This window comes from Cynocephalus volans, chromosome 9 (assembly GCF_027409185.1).
Source record: "Cynocephalus volans isolate mCynVol1 chromosome 9, mCynVol1.pri, whole genome shotgun sequence".
Lineage (NCBI taxonomy): Eukaryota > Metazoa > Chordata > Mammalia > Dermoptera > Cynocephalidae > Cynocephalus > Cynocephalus volans.
The window spans coordinates 6431384-6454286 of NC_084468.1; the positions used below are offsets into that span (position 1 = coordinate 6431384).

Sequence of the window (22903 nt, forward strand, 5' to 3'; positions counted from 1 at the left end):
TGAATTTATTTAAATTAACTTATTAAAAATGGTATTTATAAAAAAGATAGCAATGACATGAGAATATGTATATGGTAAAATGATTGAATAATCACACTGGAAAACTGAACTCAGTCTCCTATAACAAACATCCACGGGAAGGAGACTAAGGAAGTGCTTGCACACAGGAGGTGTCACTCAGTGCAAGACAGGAGGCTCAGGGCCCAAAGGACCCACTACAGGAAGAGAAGCTCTGCAGCTGGAAGCTTAGAAATCAGATCCAAACCCACCCCGAATCTCAGTGAACCATGAATCCTTTGGTCCTCAAGTGGCGGCAGCCAGCAGAGGACTCACAGGTCAGCTGCTGGGGTCATGCTTTGCACGAAGGAGGGGACCCTGTAGAGGTGTGGTGTGACATCACATGGGAACTACACTCACATTGGGCACAAAGCCGGGCCTCAGCGCCTTCTCAAACACTGCATCCCAGTTCATGTCGGCCAAGTAGGGCACACTCTGAATGTCACTGAGGCTGGACAGGCGGCTCTCAGGGTCCTTGGTCAGGAGCTGCAGTCAGAGGGCAATAAAGCTTCCAGGAACTGTGCACCCGCTGAGGCTAGCAGGGACTCTGAAGGAGGAAGTCTCAGGATAGGGAAGCCTCTGCTCATCCTGCTCATGAATGTCGTGCCCTGTCTGGGTCCCTGTTGTTGGAAGCACCATCTGTGCTCATGTCTTTATAGCCAGGGAAGGACAGGGAGGCGAGGCTGCTCCTGCAAGGTCATCCGGCAGGGCTCTGTTGGGGCAGGGACTAGATTTTCAGCCTTTGCGTTCCCTTCTGGGGCTAGAGCCCCGTAACAGGCTGCCTCTCACTGCTGTCTGCAAAGGCTTCCAATTAAAAATAAGGAGAATTAGCTGCCTCCTCTTAGGACTTCCAACATGGTAATGGGAGGCTCAAAAGTATGATAAAATTTATCCCTGGACAGCTATGAGGTGACCTCTGCGGACTAATGGAGTGGCCTCATTTGTAGCCAAGGGGACAGTTTTTAGCTTCTTTTCAAATTGAGTTTCTTCTAATAAGAGGTGAAGCAGTTTAAAAACAACCAAAGAATATTACCTTGCATCCAAACGGGGCTTCTGGCTTTCCATGACACTCTAGCTTATTTAATGCAAAGAGCACTTGGGCTAAAAGTGAAAGGACAGAGGCCCTGGTCCTGGACTGCCACTTAATAGCCGTGTGACCTCGGGTGAGCTGCTGACTGCTCTAAGCTCCCTGCCTTGTCTGAAAGCAGGAAGAATGATGGCAGCCCTTCCACTTCCTGCTCATTGGATGAGACCCAAATGGGACCAGTGAGGGTCTGGCACATGCTAGGGAAGGGTGTGACACCCAGCGACCCACAGGTGGGAGTGACCGCCCCACCCCCACCAGTTTGCTTCCACCTGCCACTGCAGACGTCTCCCAGCTTTTTGCAGGGAGTGGGCTGGAGTTATGCCACATGAGGGACACCCAGCAGGGATCATATCTGTAGGTCATGTGGCCTCCCTTTAGAGGCTGGAGGCTGCCCCAGAACAATGGGTTCAGATCTAATCAGACTCCATCCCAATGCCATATGCAAGTTCCCTATTCAGGGCAGCTGTTCTGAAAACATGTTGATGTCCAGACCCCCATGGTGGCCAGAGATTCCGACTCATCAGGTGGGCTGGGAGGTGCAGGCACTGGCAGTATGTAGGCTTCCGGATGATTCTAATGAGCAGTCAGGGTTAAGAACCACTGATTTATGAGAACCAGGTGAGGAACTCTAAAGTAATTTAACTAGTTAGTAATTCAACAAGTCATTTATAGTGGTGGAAAGACTGAGAGCTGGGATCTGGTGGGAGGAGGGCTTGGGTTCAATTCCTGCCTCTGCCCTTTACCAGCCCTGTGGCATTGATTGAACGATTCTGCTTTCCTAAGCCTCAGCTTTCCCATTTCTGGTATCATCATGGTAACACTACCCTGACCACAGGGCTTGTGAGGATTAAGGGAGAAGAGCCACCACGTGGCCCAGAACAATACACTCTCTACCAATGCTGGCTGCTGTCATTATCTTTAAAAATAACTGGGTGCCAACCATATGCCAAACTCAGCTCTATGCATCTTGGAGGATTCAAAGGCAGTCTCAACAAGAGGGCACCAAGATCTCCTGCCTGTGCCGGACTGGGGTGTGCATCAGAACCTCCTGAGAGCTCATCAAGACAGCTGGGCCCCACCTCAGGGCATCTGCCTCAGGAGGTGTGGGGTGGAGCCAGAAAATATGCATTTCTAATGTGCTTCTGATCCAGGGACCGCACTTTGAGAATCACTGCTTTATTCCAATAGCAACAGTTCCTGCAAAAAGTCAGATGTCCAGTCTCTTAGAGCTCAGTAGGTTAAAAGACCATTTGTAGTAAAGATTTTAAAAAAATCCATATGCATTATCTATTTCTATTTATCAGGAGCCCGTAGTGGAGTGGAAAGAGCCTGGGGGCTTGCTGTCAAAGACGCCATGGTTCTTTGACCACAAGTGCATCCCCACGATAGAGCTTATTACTCAGCATTAGAGCCCAGCTGACTTGTTATTTCCACCACTGTTATGCTGTTCTGTTCTCTCGCTCCTTCACTTGCTGTAGGGCTGGTTAGTCATTTGCCTAAATGCCTGTAGTTCCCTGGCCCAGCAGGCCGGTGGCTGTCCTGCCTCTTACCTTCTTCAGCAGGGCGACTGTCCCCTTGCACCATGTGGAGGAGTAGTGGACACGCTCCATCTTGAACATGTTGAGGATCTCGTCAATGGGCGTGGCCGAGTGGATTTCATACGGTCTCTGCAACCCAAGGACAACAGCTAGAATCAGCGGGAGAGCTACCAATTTAAGATTATGCAAATTACAAAGGATGGTTTATCCTTCCCCTTCAGGAAACTGTGCGTGTTCCTCTCTCACAGCAGAGCAGGTGGCCGGGACCCACGCGCCAGCAGTAACCAGGCCTGTGGGACAGAGTGGGAACCCAGGCGGTGCTGCTGCTATAGCCACAGGAAGTTTCATGACTCTCTAAGGTCACACAGCCTGTAAGTGGCAGAGGCAAGATTCACTCCCAGCAGCCAAACCTCAGAGTCCTTGCTCTGGTGATAGGCTGGGGAGCTGACTCTCACTGTTCCCAGGATGCCCAGCAATACCTCCAGTCACAGACCCCACCTGTGGGGTCTCAGCTGGGGGGCCTCGGCTGCCCCCTTTCCCTGTCCTGGCTGGACTGGTCTGTGGAATGGGCAGGACCGAAATGGCCAGTGTCTGGGTCTGGTGGGACTGAGGGCTGTGAGGACACTGGACTTCCTCCACCCATTGCCCATCCTCTGCAGCAATACAAACGTGTGCACTCTGTGCTCCCCCAATTTCCAAGCTGGGTAGAGCATGGAGCCTCCTGACTGTGTCTTCCCAACATTGCCACAGGTGGTTTTTTGCTTCTAAGAATCTCTTGAAGCTTGGGAAGCCTTCTCTGACCGACCCTGGGGACAGGCTTGGAGAGCACTGGGGTGTCATTCAACCCCTATCCCCCGAAAGAACAGCTCTTCAGAAGCTTCTTCATCCTCCACCTGGCTCTGTGGTCCAAGATGTTCTCATGGTTGTATCACAGACAGATGACTCAGGACTGTAAAAGCAGTCACTCCCAAACACATGTGGTACAACATCTCAACTGACCCTGGTGAAGTTCTGAGCAATGAATTCATAGCAAACCATGTGAACTTGACTGGTACGGAACTCCTGCATTGATACAAGGCAGTAAAATCATTGCCATCTATGTCCTCCACGAAGCTGGGGCTCCTTGAAGGTGGGGATTATATCGGGCTCATCTCTGTGTTCTCGGGGCCCCAGGCAGTGTCTGCCACTGCGGCAGGGTTCCAGAGCTCAATGATGAGGGTGATGAATCAGTCCATCCACAAATATTGATTGAACATTGACCATGAGTCAGATGCCGTACCGGGATCTCATGGCATATAAGGCACCAGCTCCAATCTCATGGAACTTCAATTCCCACTGGGCTGCTGCAGATAGAAGGTGACAGTCTGAGGGTGAAAGAGGGTCCTGAGCCCTGGGTAAGCTACAGTTCCCTGGAAGGAAGGGGCACCTTTCTCTGCACCAAATAGGGGTCCCCTGGGGAAAGCGTCTGCCCAAAGGGGTGTGTCTGTGCCATCATCTGAAGTGTCCACCCAGCAGGGCGCCTTTTGCTGGCTGTCCCGCCCTTATCATTTAATTGACTGGGACACTATCCATTTTGCCCAATAATATGCAGAGCAAACCAAAACCTGTGGACTCTCTAGAAAGCCTAATTAACTTGATACACTAGCATTCTTTAAATATTTCTTTAAACTTTCCCCCCCCCATTTAACGGGAAGTGGGGTATGCATCTAGTGACAAGCACTTTAAAATTTCCACCTGAAGGTACTGCCTGCTGTTGGGTGTGAGGACCCTTTGTGCTTCCCCAGTAACCGCAACTACCATCATTAGAAATAATAAGAGCCAACATTAACTGTGCACATTCGTTATGTGGTGCAAAACTCACAGAACCTGAGTTAGCGACTACTAACATGACCCTTTGACAGAAGACAAAACAGGGCACCACATCTGAGAGCTGGACACTGAGGTTGAAGGCCAGGCAGTGTGACCCACCAAGGCTCGACCACTGCTGTTGTGGGAGGAATTATGTCCCCCCAACATTCACATGTGGAAGTCCCAACTTCCAGGACCTCAGACTGTGACCTTATTTGAAGACAGGGCCTTCCCAGACATAATCAAATTAATATGAGGTCATTAGAGTGAGCCTATTCCCATATGGTATCTTCATGAAAAGGGGAAACCTTACATTCACAAAGAGGGGAAATTAAGTCACAGAGGGATACACACTTAGAGGAAAGACAATGTGAAGAGATGTAGGAAAAAAACCCCAGCCATCCATAAGCCAAAGAGAGAGAGCCAGGAATGGATCCTTCCCTCATAGTCCTCAGAAGAAGCCAGCCCTGCCAAAACCTTGATCTTGGACTTCTGGCCTCCAGAATACCGTGTTGTTGTTGTTTAAGCCACCTACTATGTGGTACTTTGTTACAGCAGCCACAGGACACTAATACAACTACCTCACAGCCCACACATGAGCTGTGATTGGAGGTGTCTGATTTCTGCTTTGTTCTGGGATGTGCAGGTGCCCTCTGCAGACAGGGCCCAGGGGTGAGCAGGACAGGCATGGCTCTGGCACACTGAGCTTGCCGCCATCTTGCAGGAGACGGCAGCAGAGAGTGGGCAGGTCTAGAGTGAGTGCTGAGGAGGAAACCCACTTGGGCGCTGGGCATAAATGAGGGGGGAGGAAGTTCTATATAACCTCGAGTGGGGGGTGGCAGGGAAACCCGAGCTTGGGAACACCACCCAGAGAAGGGCCAGGGGCTGAGGGTTTGATTTCTGGGCTACTCAGAATCACTTCTTCCCATCTGTCTGCCTTTCAATAAAGTGTTTCCCTTATCCCTGTCCCACCCCATGCTGGACACCCAGCTGCTGGAGGTGCAAGGACCTTGGGAGATGATGTAGTCTCACCTCCTTTCTCACTTTAGTTTTTTTTTTTTTTTTTTTGACAGCCAGTCAGTAAGGGGATCCTAACCCCCTTGACCTTGGTGTTAATCAGCACCATGCTCTCCTGAGCAGATAGCTCACCTTCCTTCTTTTAAAGGTCAAGAAACTGAGGCTCAGAGATGAAAGGAGAATTTCTCAGCATCTCAGAGAGGCCTGGATACTTGTTCCCTGCTCTTTCTGTAATGCCACCAGCGCCCGAGCATCCAAGCACCCAATTGGAGAAGTAACCAGAAACAAACATGAGGACTTTTCTTGTCATTTGCATCTCGTTCTCTGTTTCCTTCTTGGTCACTTCGGGGCACTCATTAATTCTGCTTTTCCATCAGACCTCCAAGTGAGCTGTGTAATCTCTGTAATTCTCTCCACTTCTAGAGGGAACCAGGCCAATCACAATAACAGCAATGAAAATCGTGATTAACTATAATAATGATGTGAGGAAAATGGAGACAGAATGGTCAGACCCCCTCACTTCATATCCAGCAGGACATGACTCGGCACGTCCTCTGCAAGTGTGTTACATAAGAGCAGTGTAAGTGCACGTGTGTGTTCATGTACTCCTTAGTTAGTTGCCACTATTGTGTCCTTCAGTATAAAAGACAATGGCTCTGATCTGCTGGCCAGCAGAGCTCGTATCTGAAAAAAGCGTGTCTACCTTGCCAATGGGTCCCAGAATCTTTTTCCAACTACCTAGCTCGTGACCTGCACGGGTTGGGGTTGAGGGGTCTGTGATCCAGCCTGACAAATGATAACTCTAATAAACCATGACACAGATGCAGTAGGTACATTTAGAAATAAGTTCGGAATGCTGTGAGTAAAGTAAGCTCCGCAGCTTTAGGCTCCAGGTTCAGCCCTCATCTGTTCGGGTGGTTGTAGAGAAACCCATATCCTTTTACAAGAATAATGGCAAATATTAAGATCAATATTCTGTCTGTGGGTGGTAAAGGATTCTATTGATGCTTAGTCTCATTCGTCGGCCTTCAGATGTGTTGACTCAGAAAACCAGGTGGTATTTTTGCATGTACTGTTGGTAAAGGTGATCTTAGCAATAAGACCCTGGATATACTCATTATGGTGTGCAGGTGTGTCTCTATTCCAGGACACTCAGTTTACAAAAAAATGCCAATTTCCCAAGAAATAGAGAGAAGACAGAGAAATAGAATTGCCATAGATCTGTTAGTTTAACCATTAGAGCTGAATGGGGCCTTGGAGACCATCTAATCCAATGATTTTTTCCCAAAAATCTTTTTACTCAAAATCTGAAATACAGAGCAGATGCAACTAAAGAGCAGATCCTCAGGCAATTTAAACCTCCAAAGCTTGGGGAAACATTCCCTGCCCTCCTCCTTACCCCTGAACTGTTGAATCGCCTCTGCAGGGTCTTAGAGTCCAGGAAACACAGCTTGAAAAACGCTGAAAAATTCAAGAAGTTCCTTCCCCTCCCTTGAATGAAGGTCACAGACTCCATTACCTCCCAGGCTTCTGAATCCTGGCACAGTGAAGTCAGGGCTCCACTCAAGGACCAGTCCGAGGAAGACTGTCTCCTTTCCTTTGTCAGGTTAACACTCCAGTACAGCCCACCCACCCAGGGTACATCCAGCGGGTCTTAGTTCTGCCCTCCAGCCTCTAGGGGGAGCTCCAGAACCTCTCTTTCCTCACTGGCCTCTCCACACTCCCAGCCTTCTCTGTCTACGCATCCCCAAGGAGCAGTGCTGATTGTGGCAAGGGACACACCAGGTCACAGTGGTGGTTGGTGGGCAAGCAAAGAGGGTCAAGTCCTCCTGGTGCCACAGAGTGGGCTTTCAAGGCCCCAACCCTTGTCTGTACTGAGGTCCCCTCTGTGCAGTGCCATATGCCAATGGCCTCACATTCAGGATCTCACTCAGTCCTTGTCGTTACTCTGCAGAGGGTACTCAGCCAGGGACGGTTTGTCCCCCAGGGGATATTTGGCAATGTTTGAGACATTTTTGGTTGTCATAACTGGTGGGGATTTCTGCCAGAACCTAGTGGGTGGAGACCAGGGATGCTGCTGACATCCTACGATGCATAGGACGGTCCCACAACAAAGAATTTTCCTTCTCCAAATGTCCATAGTGCTGAGGTCGAGAAGCCCTGTCCTACGTGCCCGAACTGCTGTTCTCTCCATTTAGTAGACAAGAAACTGGCTTACTGGAAATCACTCGGAGATTGTGAGGCAAAGTTAGGATGTGAACCCAGAAATATGTGACTCCATATATCATATACCCACTTAAACACCATGGCTGGCACCACATTGCCTCCAGGGCAAAGCCACCTGCCACCAGCTAGCCTCAAGTCCTTTCTAGACTGTCCCCTGACTGTCCTTCCGACAGGTGGTTGGGCCAAAACACTTGCTGAATCAGCCTCAGTTTCCCTTCCCCATCTGTGCTCACGCTATTCCCTCCAACAACTCATATGCGACCCAGATTGAATGTCTCGTCCCTCAGAAACTCTCCCCTGCTCCTCTAACCCTAAGTCGTCAGTGCTTTATCTACATCGACCCGTCTTGTGAAATCATCACCACGTGCATAGTTACTCAAAAATCAGCAGCCCTCTGTGTTCCAGGGAAAATGCTCTGGCCACATTTTCTTATTTGATTCCACAGTGACCCCGCAGGTCTGCCTCATAATTCTTCTTTTATGAAGGAGGAAGCCAGGGCTCAGATGAATTAAGCAACCTAGCCCGAATCACAACACCAAGAAGTGCAGAGTGTGGAGGGGAACCCATCTCTGCTCACAAAGCCCAAGGGCCTGACCTGCTAATGGTCAGTAACCGGGTGTTTTCAGTGTCTGTCTCTAGCGTTTGAAGGGTGCTAATTTGAAAGGGACACGGCCTGCCAGCAGGCCCTGCCTGGGTCAGGGACCCAAGGAGAAGGGCAAGGAAACTAACATTCACCCAGTGCTGACCATTCATCACTCACCATGGAGGTAATTTATGTCATCGGAATCCTTTAATTCTCAAAGCAGCTTTGAGAATTTTTCTTCCTATTTATTTGTTTATTTTGTTAACACAAGCAGATTCTGAGTGAGTATTCAATCTGTTCTAAAAGACTTGCTGAATATCACAGATGGCGTATCTGGTGGAGCCAGGGTTTGAACCTCTAAGATTCTCTTTCCCTGTTAGAAGGAGGCAGCTTTCGGTTGAGTAAGAGGAAATCATTCCTAACCATTAGAGCTGTCCAAAAGTGACACAGATTTTTTCAGGAGGTGAGGAGGTCCCTGTACCTTGAGGGTAATCAACAAACAGATAGTTGATCACCTGGAGACTTCTAGTTGAGTGGGACAATGGTTGGGTGAAGGATCTTTAAGTCTCTTCTCTGGGGTGGGTGTTGTGGATGGGAAATCTCCTCAAATCTCTTCCCATAGTGATCCAGGCAGAAGGACAGGGTGACTGCGGTACAGTGCTCTGAAAGGGAATTCTGAGAGGTGGCATTAGCTTGGGCCTTCTTATTTCACTTAGCAGACCTGCGGGGGTAAGAACTGAGATTCTATTTGGGGCTCAGAGAGAAACTGGATCCGACTGATGTCTCCTATCCAGCCTACAAGCTCCACATGAGCTCACGGGTGGAGATAAGGACTGAACCCAGGGGCTCTGATACCTCATCCAGAGCTCCTCCCACACTGCACCATCCCAGCCGATGCCCTGCCACCTCCACCCAGGGCCCTCCCGCCCCACTACCCCTCGTGTTCTCTGCACGTCTTACCCAGCTCTGCAGCAGCTCACAGGCTGTGACCCAGGGACCACAAGCCTACCAGTGAGACTCGGTGACCCTGCTCTTCCTACAGAGTGCTTGGCTCCTCATGGAAACAGATGGCTGTTTTCTGGACTAGAACTAGAGTATTCCTGGGCCTCTGGCCAAGAAACCATATTAATATCATAAATTTCCTCCCATCATTTCTAGGTTTTTTTTTTGGCAGCTGGCTGGTATGGGGATCTGAACCTGTGACTTTGGTGTTATAAGGCAGCACTCTAGCCAACTGAGCTAACGGCAGCCCCCCACCCCCAACCCCCATCATTTCCAATGCTTTCCAACTCTAAGATCCTAGAACACATACTGGGAAATTCCAGTTATGAATTCCTTTTGTTTTCTGAAAGTAATGAGCTCCCAGGTCCTGTCAGGGATGCTGTCACTGACATGACTAAGGAATTGCAAGGAGGGATGAGTCCTAGACTTGCATGGTCTATGTGCAAATATGAGCATCTGTCAACACAGCTTTTTGACTGACTCAATTGTTCTTGGTATGAGAAATAGAATAAACAGAGTAAACCCATCGCCATCCAGGCCAAAGTTCAAGACAGACAAAAACATTTGGGAGAGAGATTTCCACTAGGACATAATGAGTGTTCTTTCATTCAATTACTTTGTCCCCACACCAAGGCCTCCATCCCACCATCTGCCTCTCTCACTTCTGTTGAAAGTGGCAAGTGGATTTCTGAGCAGAAAACTAAGAATTAAAAATGAAACAGTTTATTTTTGAAGCAGCAGGAACCACTCCATCCTTGGGGCTTTCTGCCAAGCTGTCATCTCTGGCTGCTCTTGCCCATAGGAAATGACCACCAAAATCTTCTCTGCTGGTGGGCGTGCAGCTACACTTAGGGCAACTGCTCACTGAGGTCATCTGTGTGATGGATTAGCTAAGATTCACAGCCCCTGGTGGATGCCTGCGTGCTCGGGCTCATGCAGCACCGCGGACCCTCATCTCCCCTCTCTGAGTGTGTGTCAATGGAACCAGCAGACAGCAAACCAACCAACCAGGACAAGTAAAACGTGGGACTTTAATTCTTTTCATTCAGTGGCTCAGAAAGTGAACAGATTCATATTTTCTTTGCATTCTAAAAATACCATGTACAGTAATTTGGTTTTGGAAGAATTCAGCAGAAATAATTGAGATCAAGAGCAGAAAACAGTTGCTTGAACGACGGGGTGATGATTATTATTTGCACTGATGGTGCTCATGGTTTACATCATTCATTCATTCATTCATTCACTTATTCAATGAACATCCATTCAACTCCCATTATCACCATGCAGTGGGAACCCCCACAATGAATAAGACACTGCCCTGCCCTCTAGGAGGGCACCTCTTACTGGCATGCATATGCATGTATGCAAATTACTCTTAAACAATATTAAAATTGCAGCTGGCTCTGAGTGAGGCACTGGAGCTACAAAGATGAGTGAAATGCCAAACATGCCTCTCACGGTGCAAAGACATGTGAACCCCACAGCTCCAACTCCGCAAAACAGACCGAAAAGATACTGTCATCCCCGTTGTACAAATGGAGAAGCTGTGGTCCTGGGAGGTGAAGTGACATCATTTTCAAATGAAACTTGCACAAAGAAAACATGCCTCGAAATTGCTGTTAGCCATCATACTTTTCTGCTCAAATAAAAATGAGTCATTAGTTGCCAAATAGCTTCATTAGTCATCTTTAGCTATTAAATTTAAATGAAATAAAACAAAAACATGCATTGAATGCCCCATTTCTATTGGACACTGAGCTATGTATTCAGGGAAGAGATGAACCCCCCCTCCCAAAAAAAAGGGAAAAGAAGCACAGTCTTTACCCTTAAACACCTTCCAATCAAGCTGGGAAATCAAGCACGTGTTGTGGGCTCAAAGAGGACAGTTTGCAAACCTGAAGCCAAAATGCTTTGCCTTTGACTTGCCGCTGGTTAGTGGTGGACCTTTGAGACCCTTCCCCTGTGGACACCCATTTCCCCATCAGTAGAAGGAGAGAGTTGGGCAGAAGCTCGCTGAGGGTCCTTCCAGTGCTTAGGTGACACCCAGACAGTCAGGACCGAACCCAGGGGCTCTGACTCTTTCTCCAGTGCTCCTCCTGCACTGTGCTGTGCCAGCCGACACCCTGCCGCCTCCACCCGGGGTGCCCCACCCCACAGCCCCTCATGTTCTCTGCACGTCTTACCCAGCCCCGCAGCAGCTCGTAGGCTGTGACCCCCAGGGACCACCAGTCGACAGGGTATGAGTACCCAGGGCCGCCGTCCATGTACACCTGGAACACTTCTGGGGCTGCCAAAGACAGGACAAAGAGAACATCATTGTGCACCCCACTTGATGGCTACCACCCCTTAGAGAGGGGAAGCAGGATATGAACCCAGCTGTTTTGGACGGTGAAACTAGCACTCCTTCCACGATGCTTGTGGTTCCTACCTTCAGTGAGCCACAAGCCGGCTTGAGAACAAGTTGCAGGCACCACAGGCAGCACCCATGTGACACTCCAGGGCAGGATAGAAATGGGGTGCCCTAAGTGTGCGGTGGACAGGCAGTCTGCCCAGTGAGAGTCCAGGCAGGCCTGGAGGAGGTGCACTTGATGGTGCAGCAATCACGGTTGGCAAGGAGACCAGGTGGAGCAAACTCACAGTGAAGAGCAGGGAGCCGAGACCCCAAGGGCTAGGAACCCTGATAAATGTCACTTTGCTTCTGGCACCAACAGCCAGGAAGCTTGGAACTCTTTGTGCTTGGTGCCTATCTCAGGAACGACTTTATTCTAGCATAGGTAGCATCTAATAGGAAATACCCAGAATAGGTAAATGCACAGAGACTGAAAGCAGACGGAGGGGGCCAGTGGCTGGGGGTGGGGAGTGGGGCAAGCAACTGCTCTTGGGTGCAGGGTTTCCTTTGGGGGTGATGAACACATTCTGGAACTAGATAGTGGTGGCAGCTGTGCAACATTGTGAATGTACTAAGTGACACTCAATTGTTCACTTCATTTTATTATTTTTGCTGCTGGCCAGCACAGGGATCAAACCTTGGTGTTATCAGCACCGAGCTCTAACCAACCGAGCTGACCAGCCAGCCAGAACTGTTCACTTTAAAATGGTTAATTTCATGTTATGGAAATTTCACCTTGATAGAAAGAAAAGTAAAGGACGGAGGCCCAAGTGCGGTGGACCCTTATTTCTCAGGAGACTGTACTTGTGCCAGGGGTTCCCAACCCTGCCCACTCCCAAGAGGCTGAGTGATGGGTTCATCTCATTGCCTTGCCCCAGCCTCAGTGGGCCAGGAGGGCATCATAAGGTCTAATTGCTCACACTGGCTTTCAGGAAAATTTTGTGAAATGTTGATTATTTCTAGCAAATTAATTTGCAGACATAATTCCATTTTACTGCCAAAATTTGTCCCAGGAGCCACAACATGTGATGATTAAAGCTGCCTTGACTCAATCTGCAGACTGGCATTGAAGTGGCATGGGAAGGGGAGGGCCGGATTGAGGCAGGAAAGGGAGGGTGGGGACGCCTGGATCTGGGCTGTTGATTGGCAGCGTGACACTTCAATCTGACCAGCAGCCAAATTCCAGCTACCCATGTGCTCCGTATTTTATAGTGCACTTCCACCCCTGGGCTCTCCTCTTCTCTTCATAACAGCATCTGGGGACAGGTTATTGTTTGACACATTTTACAGATGAGGTTCAGAGAGGGCCAGTGGCCTGACCGCCAGAAGTTCAGAGTCACACAGCCAGAAGTACAGAGCTGAGACGTGCCTTACACATGGCTCAATCCCTGTTTGCAAAACACACTCAGTGCCACGTTGGGGAATGACACAACTAGGATTTTGAGGAGATGTCGCCTCAGGTTATTTGATCGTTACAAAGGAACCAACGTGGTCTGTTGAGAGATAGAAAGACCATCAGAGTACCTGGAGCAGAGTTCTACGAGTGACTCAACTTCTCTTTTTGTCTGTTTTATAAAACATGGATAACAATAACAGTTTATCCATTGGGTTGTTGTGAGGGTTAAATATGGTAATACATGGCAAGAGTTTAGCAGGATCCGTGGCCTGTGTTAAGTTCTGGGTAAACATTAGGCATTGTTAATAGGAGTTGAATTGTTGTTCAAGCCTCTTCTTCCTTGGTCATGCTTAGCCCCCCCCCCCCCACCTGGTCACCCAGACCAGAGACCTGGGGCTGACCTCACTCCGTCCTCCTCAGCCTCATGAACTAGTCTCTGTGTCCGCGGGTTTTGTATTTTCAGCAACTTCTTGCTTGCCCCTTTCTATCCATCCTAGATCAGCCTGAGTCCAACGTTAGTGATCTTACTTGTTCATTAGGCATCTGGTGAGCAAATATTTATTGATTTCTTAGTGCGTGCCGGGCACTGAGCACTGTATTTTGGTTCCCACCTGGAACCCACATTAAGCCTAAAGTTGATCTTGAACCTGCAGGGACTTCCTTTCCTGCAGCTCGATCTGGGTCCTTCTTTCCTCTGTTCTGAGGGTTCCAGGAGATGAGTCACATCATGCTTGTCCGTGCACCTCCAACACCTGGAAGCCTCTGGCCTTGCCCACAGCCACGATAGTGCAGGACGCACCGTGAGTTCAGAAATGGCTGTGGGTGCAGGGCGTTCCCCATAAATCTCTGTCATACCTGGAGCCCTGAGTCCGTTTGGAATTCAGGACAGAAGCAGCAGTGGAGCAATTTTGTCCAGCTGTCATGACCAAACAAGTGACAAATGTCTGCAGTCCCAGAGAAGGTGACATTCCCTCCTCCCCTGCACACTTGGGGCTGATGCTAGAACAGAAACAACTTTTATGCCAAAATCCCTATGCCACCAACATGACTGCTTTGGCGGCCCAGAATCACAGTGCTTAGACTCGAGAGAATCGTCCAGGTGTAGAGCTGGAAGGACAGGTACGAACCACATATACCTGATAACACCCTTTCACATATGGATGAATGAATAACAGCAACTGCAGTTTGCCAGTGCTGTGTTAAAAATTTTATGCATATAACCTCTTCAGTCCTCCCAACCTCCCAATGAGATAAACAGCATAACGATCTCCACTTTTCTGATGAGGCAGAAGAGGCGTGAAGGGCTGTACAGGGCTGCATGTGGCCCCCACACTAGATATGTCCAAGTACTAAACCCGGTGCCCATGAATGGGGCTGTATCTGGAAATGGATCTTTGTGGCTGTGATTAAGGATCTCAAGATAAAATCATCCTGGATTTAGGTTGGGCCCTAAATCCAATGACTGATGTCTTTATAAGGGAAAGGAGAGGGGGATTTGAAACACAGGGAAGAAGGCTGTGTGAAGACAGAGGCAGAGACTGGAGTGCTGCAGCCACAAGCCGAGGGACACCTGGAGCTGCCAGAAGCTGCAAGAGGCAATGAAGGATCTCCCTAAAAGCCTTCTGAGGGAGAGCAGTCCTGCAGGCACCTTAATATTGGACTTCCAGCCTCCAGAACTGTGAGAAAATGAATTTCTATTGGTTCAAGTCCTCCAGTTTGTGGTGGTTGTTTCATAGCCACAAAAAACTAATACAAGGGATAACAAATTTGCCGGGGTCACCAGCTAGCACAGCAGAGCTAGGATGAGTCTCTGTTTTGACTCCAAAGTCCTCTCCCCCGTACGAGGCACTGCCAGGAGCGACTGAGTTACCTGGGGACTGGTGCTCTGATGCACCCTTCCGCCCTCCTTCCGCCCTCCTTCCGCCCTCCTTCCTTCCTCCCAGGGCCTGGTACTCAGCCAAGTACACAGTAGGCACTTAATAAATGCATGTCGATTGGCTCTTTAACCTCCGATGCCACAGAGCTGGTCCGACTTATCAATGTCCGCCTCAGAAGTGGAAACAGCTCACAGCCTCTTGGAATCATCATGGCAGAGGTGAAGGGTCCCTTGGAAACTACCACATCCTTGTTAGCACTGGTCACCAGGCTTGAGGAGGAAGAGCGACTTCCTTTGGTCACCCACTCACTGACTCTGCGGTCAAGTCTAAAACTCGTGGTCTTGACTCCCAGGCTCAGGGAGTTCCCATTATTAAAGCAGCGACATTTAGCCGTCAATTCTAGAAGATTCTACCTCTTTAGTAGCTCCTGTGTGCTTCCTTGTCTTTGCCCACACAGTCCTGGTTGGGATTCCCATTCTTCTTCTCTCCTAGCCTCCTGCAGTAGCTTCCTGGCCAGTTCTCTGCCCCCAGGGTCTCCTCCTCCAATCTGTCCTTCTCGCTGTGGCAGGGCGGTGACCTTTCCGACCACTGAGGCACCCTGCAGAAAGATCTTCCTATCACGACAAACCATTTTTTCTCCAAATGCTGCCAGCTTGGTGCGAGGCTGAAGGATGCATGAGGAGAAAGGAATTGGATCCCAGCCATACCTGGGGGGCGAGAAGGTGCAGCCACATTCCTTCCTGCCCGCTTCTCGGAGCCTTTCCTGTGCTAGTGTACTTGCAGACTCCCAGAGGAACCCGACTCAGTGGCAGGATGGCTTGCAGATTCATTTGCTTGCTCCCGGAATCTTTTCTATATGAGATACTAGAGCTAGGAACCAGCTCGGCACTGTCACTGCCCGCCTGTAGCCCTACCATGCTACACTGTGCCACTCCGCCTGCCCACAGCCACCCGGGCTCCACCTGTGCACGCCACATGCTGTTCCTGGAACACCCCGTCTCTGTCTCTGTCTGTCTTTCTTTCCTAATTCACTGGGCGAACTCACAAAAAATGCACCTCCAGAGTTATGAGGCTGCCATGTGCCAATGAGTTACCAGGAGCCTGCCATGTGCCATATGAGGCTTGTCACCCGTGCCATTTGCTCCTTAGAGTATATCTCTGCTGTTACTATTTCCTTTCCTTCCCCTGCTCTCCAGGCTGGATGAGGGGTTTCCTCTTCTCCCCCACACTCTTTTCATCTCCTGCTGCGTTTTTGTCTGCCTCTCTCTCAACTCTAAGCTTCTTGAGGGTAGGGACTGTTGTGTTCTCCCTGGTGCCCCATGCCTTGCCTGGCACAAAGAAAGATATGCAGGAAAGGTTTGTTGATTGATTAAACAAATGAAAGATCATAATAAAAGCAGCAAACACTTATATAGCCCTTGCTCTGTGCCAAGCCCTGTTTTAAGCTCTTTACATACTGCTAATAAAAAAGTGAATCTTTAAAGGGCATCTGCTATGTCCAAGTCTTATTTTAAGAGCCTAGCAAGTGTTAATTCATCTTCACTATGCATAGAATTTGATCTAGCAGCTCACAAGTCTTGCCAATGATGGGACCACATGCTCTGGGCCAACACTGTCAAGGCTGGGACCAAGGGTTCCCTGGGGCACCATGTGTGATGAGGTACCCCCAAAGGAGTAGGCTACGGCCAAGCCCGGAGAGGTTGTCCGGGGTCCACGGTCTGGGTACGCCTGCTTGGATTATGGATGAGTGAAATTTCCCAAACTTTCCGGAAAAAAAGACAACTAAAACTTTCAATGCCCTGGTGGGGGACATGGATAACCTTGAATCTGTTTACCAGACATTGGAAATACCAAATATAACCATCATCATCATGTACATAGCATTCATGTAGAGCTTTGTAGAGCACAAAGATCCCTTCATATACCACCCCTCCATCCCTGAGGCACCCTAGGCCCATAGGAAGAAACTGAGGCCCTGAGTGGCTAAGGGCCATGTCAGGGGCCATGGAGGTGGCACGTAGAAGACCCCAGACCCCAACGCCATTCTTACAACTTCGAGCCCAGGGCTGAGTACAGCTGTTCCGTTATGATGGTTGTGATGGTAATGTGGCCATTTATCGAGCGTCTACCACGTTCCAGAAGCTCTTTGCCATCCTTCACATGTGGTATCTACTCCTTGGAAAGGCTCACATTTACCCAGCACTACTAGATGCCAGGGGCTGTGTTAATTTTTTGTGTGTCATTGTCTCATGTTGTCCTCAGCAGGACGTTGAGGCACATACAATTCTCTCCATTTCAGGAAGCCGAGGCTTGGAGAGATTCAGTCCCAGGCCCCAGGTGACACAGCTTGCGAGGCTCAGAGCCTGTCTGAAGCCAGGCCTCCTCCGTTCTCCAGAGTCGGTCAGAACGATGACCAGCACCTAGTGCTGTCTCCTTCTAAGCCCACACATTTTCCATCAAATTATGCCATCTATATGGATAGGCTGAAAATAAAAAATCATATATCATAAAATATACGTACACGAAATACATACTTTATGTGTTTGGTATTCCAAAATGTCTCCATGGTCAATGTGTTAAATCTGCTAATTCAATCTGAACAAAAACCAACAGCATTTATGAAGATTCTAAGAACTTTACATTAGAGGAAATTAAGATTTCAACACAATCCCCTCCACTCATGTGCACATTAATAAAATTGATTTTGAATCCTGTGGAAGCTGAGTCTTGAATCCCACTCCCTGCCGATGCCTGTTTTCTTCCCTGCCACCTCCCGAGGACCAGTCAGTGCTGCCGGCCGCATGCCGCACGCACTATGGAATCTCGTGTGCTCATGAATAATGCACAGGGTGGACGTAGGGCAGCACGGAGACTTTGGCTGCCCCAGCACGGCCCAGGGATGTGCAGAGATCAGCCTCAGCTCCTGACAACTGTCTCTGCCAGCAGCTGAGCAATTCTGCCAACGCTGGTTTGAAGTGGAAAGGGAGTTTTGATTCTAAGGGCATCAGAGCATCACATAATTAGCCTCCCAGAAAAGCAAGAGCACAGGGCTTCAAGTGAAAGAGGTTGCTTTGCTTCCCCTCGGAAATGTAGATAATACGTTTGGCGGCCCTTGCCACCCTATGGTAACCATGCAGAGTTTGCTTCCTCATTAGACTAAAAATATGAAAATAATACAATATCCTCCTAAATTATCGTTACTAGCCTGCTGTGTTAGCTCTATGAATATTGCTGAAGGTTTCAGTTGCTGCAGTCGTGTGTGAAATGCTATTCCACATCTAGCCTACGAGCTGGCAGGCTTCCAGGATCTGTTTCTACAGGTAATTGCTCCCTTCTTGGCTGGGAACATAGAATTACTGCATTTCAGTCTAAAGGGGAGTTTCAGGTAATTTCCTTCCTCCTCTAAATGTTCTATAAAGCCAAGGCCTATTGGAGGAGTTGAATGACATCTGGCCCAGCCAGGACTAGAACTCAGGTCTCCTACACACTGACAGTTTCTTCATGGCAAGACCTTGTCCCCTGGACACCCCCATCTCTCGCAGCTCCACAGGCTCAATCTGTCTGAACCAAACTCCTCGCAAACTGCCCCTTCTCTGAGTTCTCCATCTCAGCCTCTGGTGTCCACAGTTGCACAGTCAGAAGTCAGGGTGTCATCTTAGACTCTGCACGCTCCCTCAGCCTCTGTTGTTTTGTCATTTGATTGGTCCCCAAGCCTCATCATTTTTCCCTTCCAGAAACTTCCTCTCTACCATCCTTTCTGTCCTTTACTCTGGTCCTTTTTCATCTCTGTCTGGACTCATGCCAGCCCCAGCCATGTGCCTGCCTTCAGTCTGGTGCCCTTTAATCCCACCTCCACTTGTCCCCGAGAGGCCTTCCTAAGTCAATAGAATAATGACACGGAGAGCTGAAGGGTGCAAATATAGTAATTATTCAGGCCTGCAGATGAACCTCCGCTCTCATGCTTACTGGCACAGTGGCCTTGGGAAAGCTCCTTAACCTTTTACTTGTAGCTCAGTTTCCTCATCTTTAAAAATGAATACTATCTGCTACATAATGTTATTGTGGAGAGAAAAATGGAGTTGTGCACATAACATTTATTGAGACATAGTAAGTGCTCAATAAATGCTATTTAATACTATTGTGGTTGTGTTATTATTATTCACGTGTTCAAATTACTAGCTTAACACCATTTCAGGGTTTCCTATTTACTGTAGGATAAAGTTCAAAGTCCTTAGTATGAAAACTTCCTAAAAACAGGTCCCGACCGCCCTCGTAGCCCATGTCTGGCCAATGTCCTTATTACACCCATTGTGCCAACTTCAAAGAATAGGACACACTTTATTTTTAGTCTTCTATGGCTTCCCTGATGATGTTTACCCTGTTGTGCATACTCATGAACTCCTATTCACACTTCAAAACCCAGACTAAACTTCACTCTCCCTGTAGAATGTTCACTACATCTCTTGTTATTCTTCTGTTCCTCTCTTTCCACCTCTCATCAATCCGTGCTCTGGCTTCTCATCAAACCCTTGTCCATTTCATTTATCATGCTGTATTTTAATTAATGGTGTTCATGCCTATCATCCTCATTAGGCTGTGAGCTCTTTGAGGGCAGGAACATGACTAAGTCAGCCCCAGATGTTCAGGGATTAGCATGAAGCTGATCTAGAAATAGATGCTCAATGCATCATAGTAGCAAAGAAGTTGAAGTCACAGAGTCCTGGATTTGAATCTCAATGGCCACCTTTGCTGGCTTTTTGTCATCGGGCAAGCACTTAACATCTGAGAAAGTCTCAGATTCCATGAACTAGTAATAGCTCCCTACCCCATAATAAGAAAACATGTGCGACATATTTAGTTCAGGGACTGAAACAAAGCAAGTTCCCAACAGGTGTGACATAGTTTTTATTATATAAATTCATTATTGAATGGGCAATGAGATGCACGCATATATGAAAACTCATCTTATCAAGGTATGTGTTGTGCATGTTCCGCAAATGAGGCACGAACTCTGTCATAATTCTTTGCATTAAAGTGTGCTGACAAGCTGTGGGAGGCAGACATAAGTAGAACGCCTGGCCTCTCTCTGGATCCCTTGGAGGTAATTTATATTTCCTTGGCTCATAGCCAGATGAATACAGGTGTCACATGCTTCCATACTAACTTGAGATAAAATGAAAGCACCGCATCAGTTGTGTAATTTCTTTCTGGGGACTCTAGTAGCATTAATAGCAGCTGAAAACTTGTTTCATTAAAGTATGTAAGAAACTTCTCAGCTGTCAACCATTAGACCTTCACATGTCTGCATGGGAAGAGAGAGGGGAGGGAAAGTTTAATTGGCTGGTGAGTCAATGTGGAAACTCTGATAAGGTATAGAAATCAATGATACACCAGAACCAGAAACTATTTCCCATGCAGTGTTAGATTTAACTTGCAGATTAAAAAAAAAAGACTTCAGTACATTTTACACAGTCAATATGTGAAAGTGGAGACGATCAGTAGCATCTTCACTGATAGAAAAGTTCATTAACCACTTTAAGGATCCCAGATTCTCTGTTTATCCAAGACAATTAATGCACTTTAAAATGTCCCACTGAACTTGCAATAGAAACCTAATGCTCTAATGTGCCAACAGGTCCTGCGTGACCCAGCCCTGCCCGCTTCTCCAAGTTCATCCTCCTTGCTTACTTGGCTCAGGTCTCACTAGTTTTCTTTCTTCTTCTTCTTTTTTTTTCCTCCCTGCACACTAGTTTCTTTTGGTCCTTTCTGTGGATCAAGCTCCTTTTTGCCTCAGAGCCTTGGTAAATGCAGTTCTATGTCCCTGCAATGCCTTTTTATCCCTTTTTACTGAACAATACCTACTCATCCTTTAGGACCCAGCTGAAAAGTTAATTTCTCAGCAAATTTACTTTTGAACCTTCTAATCTAATTCATCTATCCCATTGTCACCTCTCTTTTCCACTGTAATTCTTATAACCATCACAAACACTTCTGCTATGTTTGATATGTAGGGGTTGGAGTGTCATGCCTAGCCTAACAATGAGAAAAAGCTAGACAATCTATAAATTTGCAACTTTTCTTGAACCCAATTAGCTTAAAATCTAAAGAAAGACAGGTGCTGTCTAAAATCTAAAGAAAGAAGAGATAGGGGTGTGAAGATTGGATTAACTTGGGAATAGCATGGGAAGAAAACAGCGCTGCCATAGAAGAAGGTAGGACAATTTCTGCTAAAATGCTTAATAAATTGCTGAAGGTTGTGTATAGACTTAGGTGAGAGAACAGAACCATTGTTTGTCCAGACAAAACTTTGCTGCTCCTCTCTGCAGACCTCCCTGTGTTCTCATGAAAAAGACTGGGGCAGGGCACGGGACTATAGCAAGCTTGCCTTGGTAATGCAGGATTTAGGGAAGACAGCAGCTACTGCTTCAGGAAAGGAATGAAGTCCTTCATAGATCCATCGCCCACACACTTACAAAAGCTTTGAGCCAATGGCAGAAGGGAGGCAGATTCTGTCATGATAAGGGCGCTGGTGAATACTCATTGAGGATAGGGGAGGGGACAGAAAAACAAAACCTCTACCCCCAGGAAAGGAACCAAAAGTCATTCTGAGCTCAGATAATTAGTGGTTTTCTACTACTGGGAGAGAGACAGGATCAATGAGAAATACCCCAAAGATCCCCAAGACCCCTGGACACCTAAGACTAAGAGCCTACCTAAGACTGAGGCAGAGCCAAAGTAGCAAGAGAACATGTACTTCCCCTCCCCCAAGCAGATCAGCAAGCATGAAATAACAAGAAAAAGAAGTCTGCTGCCAGGGAACAGAATGAATGTGCAAGGAGAGAGACCCTATTTAAGGTTCAGGACCATAGGGAAACCCTGAAGCTGAAGGTGGAACAGGAACATTGAGAGAAAACCTTTGGTAACCCCATCAAAACCTAACTTGAGAGGTGAGGAGGTGGCACACTGAGGATAACCATGGAACAACAAAACCCAAATAAAGTCCACTTCCTGATTAGATTGCCTTAATTCTCTCTCTCCCCACACAAAACTAAAGGCATAGCAGTAGAAGAAAAATGGCTATTTCCCAGCACAAACATTTTCCTACATATAATGCCCAGATTTTAACCAAAAGTAATGAGACAGATGGCAAAGCAAAAAACAAAAACCTATTATGAAGAGACAAAGAAATCAACAGAACCATACTCAGATATAAAGTGTTACAACTAACGGACAAGGAATTTAAAACATATCAAAGGCTCTAGTGGAAAGATGGACACCTTGCATTAACAGATGGGGATTTCAACAGAAAGATGGAAACTATAAGAGTTATATGAAAATATTAAAAACAAACAAACAAACACCAAACCACAGTACCAGGGATGAAGGATGCCTCCAATAGGTTCATCAATAGACTTGAAGACAGGTCAAAAGAAATTACCTACACAAAACACTAAAAGAAAAAAAGCAGGGAGGGAAAGAACAGAGCATCCAAATACTGTGGGGGGAATAGAGAGAAAATGGGTCAAAAAAATATTTGCATGGATGAGCAAGAATTTTCCAAAAATGATGAATCATCAAGCCACATATCCAAGAAATTTAGAGAATACCAACCAGCATAAACACCAAAAAGAAAAGAAAAATACACCTAAATACATCATATCTAAAACCAAAGATAAGGAGAAATCTTGAAGGCAGCTGAAGAAGGCAAACTACCTACAGAGGGACAACAATAATCACAGTAGACTATGTTGCAAACCAGAAGCAATAAAGTGACAATATTTAAATGCTGAAAAAACCCTGCTAATCCAGAATTATGTATGCAGTTAAAATATCTTTTAATAATATAAGGTCAAGACTTTTTTCAATAAATGAACAAATGAAAA

The 22903-nt window shown here is 47.4% G+C and overlaps 1 protein-coding gene across 2 annotated transcripts in view; it reads right to left on the bottom strand.

Annotated features, from left to right (window-relative positions):
* The window catches only part of STK32B (serine/threonine kinase 32B), a 369695-nt gene that overhangs the window by 19231 nt on the left and 327561 nt on the right, over positions 1-22903 (bottom strand). For both annotated transcript variants that reach the window (XM_063108413.1, XM_063108412.1), the window contains 3 exons: positions 11542-11645; positions 2695-2811; positions 418-543 (listed from right to left, as the gene is read on the bottom strand). In XM_063108413.1, the coding sequence (XP_062964483.1) occupies positions 418-543; positions 2695-2811; positions 11542-11645 (347 nt within the window). The remainder of the gene's footprint in view (positions 1-417; positions 544-2694; positions 2812-11541; positions 11646-22903) is intronic.